We start from the raw sequence: 12,813 nt of genomic DNA on the forward strand, positions 1-12,813 counted from the left end.
TTGAGAGTATCCCTACTTAAGAGTTGAAGTGGATGAATTTAACTGTGATTGCTATTGTATTAATTAATTTTGTTCACTATAAGTAAACTTCTGTCACGATTAATCCTAAACTAAGATAAAGGAGGAGGATTATATTAAATTACTAGTCAATATAAAATATAGATAAATATTATTTATGAATCTATTAAATTATTACAATAACACTACATTGTTGTTATTAATTAAATTATAATTATATTATGTCATTTGGATTAATAAAAACTACAAAGAGTCGACGACACCGTCCGATGTCTTTTCGAAAAAGAGTAAACTTCCGGAGGTGAAATGGAAGTTTCCCTCTTCAACAAACAACAAAGTTCTTAAATACAGACATGAGGAGGAATCAGCTTCCCTGGATTCATGATGTTGTTGGGGTCCAACACAGACTTTATCCGTTTCATTGTTCTTAATGCCCCAATTCCAAGCTCCTCTTCCAGATACTGCAACAATGGAAGAACAAATGAAACAAAAGGTGAAGTGTAACACAAACATTTGCATTTTTTTTCGATTGTTTTTTGAGAATGATGTGACAAATGGATGATACTTCGACAGTAAAATAGATTTGAGACAAACTACCTTCATCTTCCCTGTGCCGATACCGTGCTCTCCAGAACAAGTTCCTGCCATGCATAAATAGGGATGAGTAAAATCTCTAAGGTTTCAATTCACAAAAGGCGATACGATACTTTGTTATGCATGCTAATAAAACTCATTTAACAGAGTTTCCCAAAAAGAAAGGAGACGAGTATCATAATATTCTAGGGAAAACCCACTTGTACATTGTTGCTTCAGTTCTTTCTAGCTTGCTATGGAAGCTCATATAGGGGATATATGTAGAAATCCTTGCATTTTGCATCTTTCTGTTTTATTATATACTGGATGTATGCCATGTAAAGTCAAACCAAAGGAAGAATTATCCTAAATAGAGATGAGAAAATCTCTAAGGTTCTGATTCACAAAAGGCGATACTTCATTACGCAATCTAACAAAACTCATTTAACAGAGTTTCCCAAAAAAGGGAGACAAGTATCATAATATACTGGATGTATGCGTGCATCATTTGGCTAAGTCGTGAGCTGGTGGCGGAAACTAATAATGGTTAGGGGTAACTGATTAATGGATAGCTAAATTTTAATGTTGTTTAAACACGGCCGTAGCAGCCTAAAATAGTCAGGACAAATACAAAGTGATGATCATGATGATGAAAGATTATGGATTCACATGATTTCCACACCACTCTTGGATCGATACATCTGGGAAAAAGATGAGTATGTCTATATTGAGGAATAGTGAAGTGGATGAAACAGTATTTAATGTCAAGTCCACTCATACTATTCAACAGGAAGAACTTTAAAAATTGATAAGCAGAAATGTCAAGTTTACCATTGGTGATAACAAATTAGAATGAAGCTCATTCAATAGCAAAATAACAAGTCACTTGGAAAGGGGAAACTGTTCTATATATGTTAAAGAGTTGTTATATCATCCTGTTAATGATATTATCCGATATAACCAGATATTTCATGACCAAATTATGAGATTCTCGCATTCTTGCACTATTGTATATTTCCAAAGACTCATTTCCATATCAAATCAGGTAAAAACTTGTATAAATATGCGGCTCTAGCAAGCTCCAGTCTGATGAGATTAAGGGTAGCATTAAAAAGAGTGAAATTCACGTATGCAAATAAAAATCATGATCTAAATAACATATAGGGATTTATCTAACTTATCCAGTCACCTTTATACAGCCAAAATGAGATCTAATGTCAATAATTAAAGTACCTTAAAGGAGTCATATATATATATATTATGACACGTATACTCTGTGGTATGATTTAAAATCTTGAACCGTATCGGAGTTTTAATTTATGACTAAAACGATACGGTTTTGATATTTTTTAAATATAAAATATATTAATTTAAAATAAAAAATTTCACTTAAATAATAAAAAATTTAAAATATAAAAAATAATAATTTTTAAAAAAAGAAAAAAAGGGATCGAGGCACTCTTATATGATAACTAAATAAAAAATTTATTATATATTTTCAAAATTAAAATAAATAATATATATATTAAGTTAATGGGATAATTTTATTATAGTTTGATTAAGTTTGTTTAAATTATTCCTATTTTTTTTATTATTATTAATTTTTTTAGTTCACACTAATTATCCAACTTACGCCGACTAATCCTAGGAGTGATTGGTTCGGCTCCACAGAAGTTTCCTATCGACCATCAAGGTAAATCGGGAAGCACTTGCATTGAGCGGTCCATCAGCCTAGTGTTCTTAGACCAACCGTCCATTAAGGAAAATTCATATGCTAATTCATCGAAATTGAGACTCGATCCTTAGATGCTTAGAAAACTGAAACGGTGCCCTGTCGTTGCACTGTAGCACCAGGGCCTAGATTATTCCCATTATATAGGATCGATGTGCACGCTAGAGGAGGGGTGAATAGCGTTTGTTCGTTCTATCAAAAACTAGCAGCGGATATTAAATAACAACACAATGACTCACAGATTTTACTTAGTTCCTAACTCCCGAGGATTAGTATGTCCAAGGTCTATGTACGGGAGACGCCCGTCCACTAGTAGTCTTCTTTTCGAAACTTTTTCGGAGACGGAGAAACCCATCTTACAGTCAAATAATAATAATGAAAGTACAATTAATAAGACTTAAAATAAAGCAAATACTCTCGTGTAGGTTGTTCTGGAAGTCCTGAGCGCAATGCACCCTTCCTAAAGCTTCTCCGGTCGCACGAACAGGATGTCGTTCGCGTTCAGCAACACCACAAGATGATTGAGCTGTGGAAAATTAGGGTTCTTTATCTTGCACGTTGAGGGCCTTATAAAGATGCTTTCGGGCACTCGGATCCCTTTTCGGGCGCCCCGGACCGATCCAATTCTGTCGGTCTTTATCGAGGCCAAGCCATCTTGATCCGAGCGTCTAGAGTAACATCCGGGCACCCGGACTAAGTTCGACCAGGTTTGACCTGTGTTGCTTCTGTTTGCTTCTCTTATGCTTCCTCAGTCTTGCTTACAGCTCTTGATTCTGGCAACATTGGTATACACATAAACAAATAACCTATGCTTAATTGTAGTCTGTCTGACCTACTAGGCTTATTTAAGTTTTATCATGTATATCTAATCTACTAGGCTTACCTGTACCTAACTTGCAGTTAGGACTAGTCACTCGGTAGACTTCCCACTTGCCAAATATCCTATCATCCATGACCTGCTTAAATTTTCCCTTGCCTAACCTCTAATTAAGACTAATCACTTAGTAGACTTCCCAGCTACCAAATACCCGGTCACCCTTGACCTACTTGGACTTTCCCTTGCCTAACCTTCAGTTAAGACTTCCTTGCCAACTTCACTCACTAGAACTTCCTGCCCAACCTCTAATTAGGACTTTTCCTGCCTAACTTCCAACTAGGACTTCTCCTGCCTAGCCTCCAACTAGGACTTCTCCTTGCGTAGCCTCCAACTAGGACTTCTCCTTACCCGGTCCAAATAACTAGGACTTTTTACCCGGTCCAATTGAATAGGACTTCTTGCTAGTCTTCTGATCGACTTTGACCTAACTAGACATCACCCACTGTAAAATACCGACAAATTAAAGGGTTCAAAAAGCTAAATGACTAAAGGGTTATTGGATCTTCATTAACCCGACCCGTTAACTAAAACCACCCTTTAAGAACGCTACAGTAGCCATCTCCGAGATCCAGATCGCTGCTTCTCCTTTCTCCCGATCGCGCGCGACGCTGCCACTGTGATCTCACCGACGCACGAGAGCTCACCGCCCTTAGCCGGAGCTGGGAGCCAAGGAGGGACCGCCGGTGATCGGAGGGGAGTCGATTGGGCTAGATCTCGCCGATGGGAGCTTGAATCGGCGGCGGTGGCGACGAACCGAAGAAAAGAAAGGAGAAGGTAAGGGGATTATTCTGTTTTTGAGGAGTTCGTGGGCTTTAGATCTAGGGTTTTGATTTCGGATTTGAAGAGCCGGTTGTAGATCTTGAATCAGGAGCTTGATCTTGGAGTTGGCTGGCGATGGAATGAAGCCGATTGGTAAGTTGAGTTGGCTTTCTTCTAAGTTAGGGTTCTTGAGTTAGAACTCGATAAATGGTGGTAAACCTCTTTGTTTGATGTTTCCAGATTTTGGTCAAATTTGGACCACGATGGACCAAAGCTTGAATCTAGGTGTATCTATTCAAGGTGACTATTTTTGAATATGAAATTTTAAATCCTCTTCACAGTTCGGTGGCTGTGATTATATTGGGTTGAGATGGCGCCGTGAAGAGGAAGAAGGGGTTGTAATTTTGTAACTTGATGTTGAAACATAAATTTTGAAAATTTCATATTTTTTCATGTTAAATTTTCAGGTTTAGTCTTTTTCTTATATTGTGAAAACATGTTGTTGATAAATATGTTTATGCTTTTTTATTAGATATGTGAAATAGTGATTGTTCTTATGAAGTTATGATCAAATATATATTATTTGACATTTTATAACTCTTTTTTGGAGGTTCTGTAAACTCGTACAAGTTTACGATACGAGTTTGTGCACCCCTAACCGAGTCGACACTGGAATCGCGAGTTTGACGGGTACCTTGACTTATCCTTTATAGATAGGTCTTTAAGATATGTGTATATTCGTGTAGATATCAGTAGTTTATGTTTCTGCTCATATTGATTATACCTTGTTCCCACTTGCCAAATATCCTATCATCCATGACCTGCTTAAATTTTCCCTTGCCTAACCTCTAATTAGGACTAATCACTTAGTAGACTTCCCAGCTACCAAATATCCGGTCACCCTTGACCTACTTGGACTTTCCCTTGCCTAACCTTCAGTTAAGACTTCCTTGCCAACTTCACTCACTAGAACTTCCTGCCCAACCTCTAATTAGGACTTTTCCTGCCTAACTTCCAACTAGGACTTCTCCTGCCTAGCCTCCAACTAGGACTTCTCCTTGCGTAGCCTCCAACTAGGACTTCTCCTTACCCGATCCAAATAACTAGGACTTCTTGCCCGGTCCAATTGAATAGGACTTCTTGCTAGTCTTCTGATCAACTTTGACCTAACTAGACTTCACTCACATTCAAACATTAGATCCGGTTTGGATCAACCTTTAGTCAAATTGATCAGACTTAGGTATATTGTCAAATATCGAAACCCTGGAGGCAGACTGGTGCTTTCTACACCAACAATCTCTCCCTTTTTGATGTTTGACAATTTCTTAAATTAAATAAGATTAGAGTTTTATTAATCTGGGAGAATTCTAGATTATTTAACTTAAATTCCCTTCTCCCTCTTTTCATATATCAAAAAGTAATATTGCACCAACAATTAAGGTATTTCCTATGGTCACAACTTAGTCGAGACATTTTTTGAAAGACTATAATAGATTTCAAAAATAACTTTTAACAAAAAGTTTTTAAGATAGTTTTTCAAAAAGGGTTTTCAAAATAAGTTTTAAAAATATTTTTCAAAGGATTTCCAAAATAGATATTTTTGAAAAAATTATTTATTATCCTGTTAATCAGGATCTCCTCTGAACCTGCCACATCCTTAGGGTTCTTTGTTAACAACAAAACAACCTCCCTATGTGTCTTAGGGTTTGACCCAAATTAAAAGAATAATTTTAAAATAATTTTGATATGATTTTGAAATTGATTTTCATAGATATTTCAAAGGATTTTTTTAAGGATTTATAAAAAGAAATTTGAAATAGATTTGCTTTTTTAATTTAGACTTCTCCCTTAATCTAATACTCCCTTAAGACTCTTTGTTAACCACAAGACAAACTCGCTATGTATCTCAGAAGTTGATCTAAGTCAAAAGAACAATTAACTTATAATTTTTCAAAGGTTTTTCAAAAATATGACTTTTAATTGAACTTTCAATTTGGACTTCTCTATAAATTTGACACTTTCTTAGGGCTCTTTGTGTCTTAGGGGTTGTTTCAAGTCAAACGAACAATTTTCAAATTATTTTTCGAATCATGAGTTTTCAAAAAGATTTTTCAAGTAAATTTTTCAAAGGTCTTTTGAAGGTAAGATCTTTCAAGAAGTACCTCCCGCTTAACTAGACAGTCTCTTAGGATATCCTTGTTAACTACAAGAAATTTTTGCTTATGTATCTTAAGGTTGTAGACATAGTGTTGACCTAAAGGTTTTGTGTTGGTCAACCAATTTTCAAATATATAGAGTTTTGAAAACTTTATAATAAATACACATAATAATCATGAATTTCAAGTAATTATTAAATTTTTAAAAATAGTTTTATAGTTTTTGAAAAATATTTTCAAAGCTTTATGATTTATTAGTCCTTAACATATCACCCATTTTAAGTGCCTCAGTACAAGACATACAAGGGTAGCCTTATGGATTTTCTAAGACGGTTTGTTAATTTTATTTTTATTAATTTAAGTGAAGTTCTAATGAATATTTGACCTTGTGTTAGATTCAAGTTTAACCGTCAGTTAATTAAGTCTACATTTTAAATATCGACTTCCAAGTCATGGCAAAATAGGAGCTTTCTTGGTTATCGGAACAACGACTACTTCCTTAGACAAAGTCTTTTTAAGAAATTATGTCCTTAACTTCTTGAGAAATCCTGGTCTAACTAGTCTAGAATGTACCGAGGTAGCTTCAGTTAGTTCCACTTAGCTAAGCAGACCAAGCAAGTTATTCCTTACCTCACTTGATTACCTAGACCAAGTTTCCCTAACGTATTATCATCTCGCCCCACCTTAGTACTAAGTTGGACAAGTGTTAAGCAATCATGTGTTCTTAATTAACCATTATAAATTTAAATTAAGCACAAATTAAATATGTATGACATGACATTTAATGTACATAAGTAATAAAACATATGCATGTACATGACAAGTATGCATAAGTCAATCAAGTCATACAATTTTTTTTATTTCTAATAATGTATCAAATTCTCGATTTCATATAGTTCGTGTGGACCCGTGAATATGTCAACACTCTTTGACATATTTTGAATTTTATTAAGTTTTTATTTCATTAGGTAATATTTTAATTAGTTTCATAATTATAAATATTTTATTATAATTTAGTTTATGGATTTTTAATTATGTTTGTTTGAATTTTTAAAGGTTGTGGACTCAATTTATGATTTGAATTAAGTTATGTTCTATAATTAAATGGAACTTGATTATTATTTAAATTTGAATTTTTAAAATTTAAGTTTGACTTGTTAAAATTGATAGATTTAGTTTTTTAAATTTCAAGATTTAATTTTGAATTTTTAGGATTTAATTTTTAATTTTTTAAATTATTCATTGTTTCATAATTAAAAGGTACACGATTGTAATTAATTTTATTGTTTAAATTTGAATTTTTAATATTTAAATTTGTATTAGTATTTTTAAAGTTTGAAAATTTATTATAAGAATTTTTAGTATTTAATCTTGAATTTTTAGTGGTTAGATAATTAAATTTAAAATTTATCTTGTTAGGTTTTGAATTTATTTTATTATTAAGATTATCTTATTTATTTAATTTTGAATTATTAATTACATTTAAATTATTAGATTTATCTTGATAATTATTACTTTTATCCTTATTGATTGAATTATTACTCATTTTCGAATTTATTAAATAGGTTGAAGAATTGATCTAATTTTTTATTTATTTGAATTATGTCTAAATTACGTTTATAGAATTAATTATATTTAAATTTTTAATTATTAAAAATTTTAATTTTGAATTAGTTAAATTTTTCTTTAATTCAGATTTATTATTCAAATTTGGTGAATTTTTATTATTGATAAGATTTAGATTTGAATTTTTCAAATTAATTATATTTGTATTTTCTAATTTATTTGATTTAGAATTAGTCAAATTAATTAAATTAGAATTAACTAAGTTTTAATTTTTCAAATTAATTAAATTTATATTTTCTAAATTATTTAAATTTATCAAATTAGGTAATTTTGAATTAGTCAAATTAATTAATTTTATATTTTCTAATTTATTTGATTTTGAATTAGTCAAATTAATTAAATTAGAATTATCTAAGTTTGAATTTTTTAAATTAATTAAATTTATATTTTCTAAATTATTTAAATTTGTGAAATTAGATAATTTTGAATTAGTCAAATTAATTAATTTTGTATTTTCTAATTTATTTGATTTTGAATTAATCAAATTAATTAAATTAGAATTATCTATGTTTGAATTTTTCAAATTAATTTAATTTATATTTTCTAAATTATTTGTATTTTCAATATTATCTAAATTATCAACAAAAGTAACTCTATCATGCAAAATCGTAGAGGTATATTCGTAAATTAACGTATTTACCGGAATCGCAACTCCTAATTCTAATTTTGACTCTGTCTTCTTCTTCGAGCATCGATTTTTATAGTATTCGCGTTTTTAGCACTTGGAGCACATGATGTACTCTTTGTATTATTGGACTCCTGGTATCGGTTGCTTTTTTGTCGTTGGTGATGCCGTCTAAGTCTTACAAGTAGGCACTGAAGCATATGATGTGCTCTTTGTATTGCCGAGCTCTTGACATCGGTTGCTCCTTTGCCGCCGGTGGTGTAGTTCGAGTCTTACGAGTAGACACTGTTTTTGTAGTGTCCTCTCTTTGTACTTAAAATAAATTATATTAAATTTAAAACGAAATTTAACATTTATACCTTACTCCCCCTCCATCTTTGCCTTCTTGCTCCTGTGGCAGTTAGTTCTATTGAGAGCAGACCTGCTCTGATACTAATTATAGGACCGGTGCGTGCGCTAGAGGGGGGTGAATAGCGCTCGTTCGTTCTATCAAAAACTAGCAGCGGATATTAAATAACAACACAATGACTCATAGATTTTACTTGGTTCCTAACCCCCCAGGATTAGTATGTCCAAAGCCTATGTACGGGAGGCACCCGTCCACTAATGGTCTCCTTTCCGGAAGTTTTTCGAAAGAGGAGAAATCCGTCTTACAGTCAAATAATAATAGTAATGAAAGTACAATTAATAATACTTAAAATAAAACAAATACTCTCGTGTATGCCATTTTGGAAGTCTTGAGCGCAGCACATCCTTTCTAGAACTTCCCCGGTCACACGAGTAGAATGTCGTTCGTGTTCAATAGCACCACAGGATGATTGAGTTATGAAAAATTAGGGTTCTTTATGTTGCACGTTGAGGGCCATATAAAGACGGTTTCAGGCGCCCGAATCCCTTCCCAGGCGCCCCAGACGGATCCGATTCGGTTCCATCGATTTTTATCAAGGCCAAGTCATCTTGATCCGAGCGCTAGGACCATCCGGACGCTTGGAGTAACATCCGGACGCTCGAAGTGAGTTTAACCAGGTTTGACTTGGGTTGATTCCAGACTTGGTTCAACTACTTCTGTTTACTTCACTTATGCTTCCTTAGTCTTGCTTCCAACTTCTGGTTCCTATAAGATTGACATACACATAAACAAGCAACCTGTGCCTAATTGTAATCTGTCTAACCTACTAGGCTTACCTAAGTCTTACATTGTAGATTTAACCAACTAGGCATACTTGTGCTTAACTTACAGTTAGGACTAGTCAATCGATAGACTTTCTACCTGCCAAACATCCTGTCATCCATGACCTGCTTGGATTTTCCCTTACCTAACATTCAGTTAGAACTAATTACTTTGTAGACTTCTCACCTGCCAAACATCCGGTCATCCTTGACCTGCTTAGACTTTCCCTTGCCTAACCTCGAGTTAGGACTTCCTGCCTAGCCTCCAACTAGGACTTTTTCTTGCCTAGCCTCCAACTAAGATTTCTCCTTGCTCGGTTCAACTGACTAGGACTTCTTGCTAATCTTCTGGTCAACTTTGACTGGACTAGACTTCACTCACATCCAAACATTAGGTCATGTTTGGATCAACCTTTGATCAAATTAACCAGACCTAGGTATATTGTTAAATATCAAAACCCTGGAAATAGACTGGTGCTCCTTGCACCAACATATTATACCTAGAAGTGATTGAAATTATTAATATAAATTTAATTATTAAACCTTAAGTTTAAGTTTAAACTCACACTAGCGACCTTATGGGAGGCTCCGACGGCCTCCCGCGGGGTCGGGGAGGCCGTGGTGGTCCACGAAGCCGGCAATGTCGGCGTTGGGCGAAACGGTAAATTTCATCTATTGAGCCCGGTGCGGTATGAAATTTTAAACCATGCTCTCTAGCAGAGTTTGCTTTATTCTAATATGTAGTGGTTTGTCAAACAATTTGAGATTGTGCAAGTTCCTCCAAGTTGGACAAAAACAAAACATGCATCCCTCTTTTCTAGGTAAATCATCATTTTGTATTGATGCATAGGAAAGCTAAAATTTTTAAGATGTCAAAATTGGTAAAACAAGCATTAGATGAAGTACTTAGTAGAAAACAACACTTCTTGGAAACTAACCCTCCAGAATTCTATTTTAGCATTGGCATCTTCAACATAAACAAAATCAGAGCCATTATGGTCTGAGACAATCTTCTGAACTTTCAGTGTCTGCTCCCGTGCATATGCCTCTGATATATGCAAATTGTGAAAAATTATGTATCAGCAAGGAAGGAACCTACAATCTTGCAAAACTGATAGAGATGAAAATTTTGAACATTTGACAGAGAGCCTTTCAGGTTGAACCTGATTCTAGTGAATGAAAAAGTTAGAAAAACAGTACAAGACAACAGATGTACAAAAATTAGATGAACACGGATTTTTACTGACATAGTTCATACTTCTGTACTGACAATATAAACAAATATATAGTCAGCATAATAAATTGATGATCTACATAAAAGAAAACAACAAACACTGTGCTCACCTGTGCCTATAAATTCAAACATCAAGGTGGGAAGTTCAGGTAAATTTTTCTCATTTGCGAAGTTAATTGCCTTCACTTGAACTTCATCCAAGAGCTCTACCCTTGAGACCTACTTATAGAGGACAATAATTTGGTCTTCATTTTTGTCCACTAAAATATATAATTCATGCACCATTGACATCATCATGCAAGAAGAGGGTGAAGCATCATCACAGAAATTTATAGAAAATATTCATATTACAAGGCCTAACATTTAAAACCTTGTATATGCCGCATTAATATACGTGCTAAGTATGAGCAGATATTTCTTTTTTATGTTTAGTAAAGCATTACTTAGTTCCTAACCTCTACAAAATAATTCCTGGTTGTGTGCATCTTTTTTGAAGGATCAAAATGCAAAGGCTAAAACTTATGAAATAAATCTAATGATTACTAACTAGCATATGTATTTTTACAGATTCGATTGGATAATGACTTATTATAAAAGCATAAACTAAAAGGAAAATAAAAAAAAAAGATATATGATTTGACATTCCATAACAAAAAAGACTAACTAAATCACAAGAAGTACAAGTCAAATGAAAATTAAGCTTCACATCACTCAGCCCATGATAGGTAACTGAGGACACAACAAAAGAATAACAATAGAGGGATGAGCCATAATTTAAAATCATGAGACCAATACCATGCCCAAGATTATTTCTTCAGATCCGAAGAGAGATTCTTTCCCTGTCAATCCGTTAGAAATAAAGGCAAGAATGCTCATTGAATTAACACCAGGACTGAAGGTATACTAAAGAAACACATCAACACAGACCGGTTAGTTGATAATGCTTTGTTCTTCCTCACAAAAAGATGACAAACAATACGAGCATGCTTTACTGGGATGCATCAAATCACAATCAAGGCAATGGACTATGCCTAGGTTGATCACTCGAGTCCCATGTGGCTGAACAAATAATGAACAACTTGAGTTAATTTGGAATGCCTTGATCTGGCACAGTCAAGCAATGACAGATACTTGTCTTCATTTGGCACATTGGGAATGAAAGATGGGAAAGTCTGCATGAGCAGGACATGTTTGAGTAATGATGATGGAAGCATGCTCAAGCTGGACACTAGTGGGGCGATGAAAAAAGAAAAAAGAGGATTCACTAAGTTCTGAAGTGTTACTAGATAGACCATAAAAAGAGAAGCTCACTTGGTGTTTAACATGCAAACTGCATGTAGAGGATTTCATTTCTCCCTAGACTTGACAATGTCAAAAGCCAAAAACCACATTCATGTTAGTTTAAGCATAAGCATGACAGTAATTCCAATTCTAAAGGTGATTGATGGTTTATTCCTGTGGAAAACTGTTTGCAGGTCATAACAAGATGGAGTAGATTTGATTTTAATCTAGACCATGATTTGAAATTTTATACCATGTCGGGCAAAACGGTCGAAACATATCGTTCTGGTAAATAACCGAAACTCGATACCACTCGGCACCAAGATTCAAAATCTCAAGCTGTGGTATAGTTTCAATCTTTGAAAGATTGGAGGATGCTCCAATGCAAGATGTCGGTGATAGATTGGAGGATAAAGAAGGAAAGAGGAAGGAGATAACGCAAAGAAAAGAGATATTGTCTATAGTAACTTGTATCGCGTTCCGGTAATTTATCGGAATGATATGTTTTCACTGTTTCTCCCTAATGGTACAAAATTTAAAATCATGCTCCTCACAGACAATGTCTCCTTCCTATGTTTTACCTCCTTCCTTCTTCAACTCCAATTTATTACCAGCACCATGGATCAAAACATTGACACGATATCAAAGTAATATTGTTCCAATTAAAAATCAAAACTTCGACCCAACTCGAAATTTTGAACCTTGATCTAGATTGGAAACTTTAAAATCATTTGGTGTACTTAATCCTCAAATGCCTTTAGG

The 12,813-nt window shown here is 34.0% G+C and overlaps 1 protein-coding gene across 1 annotated transcript in view; it reads right to left on the reverse strand.

Moving 5' to 3' along the window:
- Positions 1-292: 292 nt before the first annotated feature.
- Positions 293-12,813, reverse strand: part of LOC141827074 (D-lactate dehydrogenase [cytochrome], mitochondrial-like) — an 81,371-nt gene continuing 68,850 nt past the window's right edge. The window contains exons 13-17 of the mRNA XM_074714353.1: positions 10,881-10,989; positions 10,475-10,584; positions 3,207-3,279; positions 616-659; positions 293-479 (exon numbers count right to left, since the gene is read on the reverse strand). Of these exons, the coding sequence (XP_074570454.1) occupies positions 360-479; positions 616-659; positions 3,207-3,279; positions 10,475-10,584; positions 10,881-10,989 (456 nt within the window). The 3' untranslated portion in view covers positions 293-359. The remainder of the gene's footprint in view (positions 480-615; positions 660-3,206; positions 3,280-10,474; positions 10,585-10,880; positions 10,990-12,813) is intronic.

This window comes from Curcuma longa, chromosome 1 (assembly GCF_044706935.1).
Source record: "Curcuma longa cultivar G26 ecotype Majalengka, Jawa Barat chromosome 1, ITB_CL_G26_1.1, whole genome shotgun sequence".
NCBI lineage: Eukaryota > Viridiplantae > Streptophyta > Magnoliopsida > Zingiberales > Zingiberaceae > Curcuma > Curcuma longa.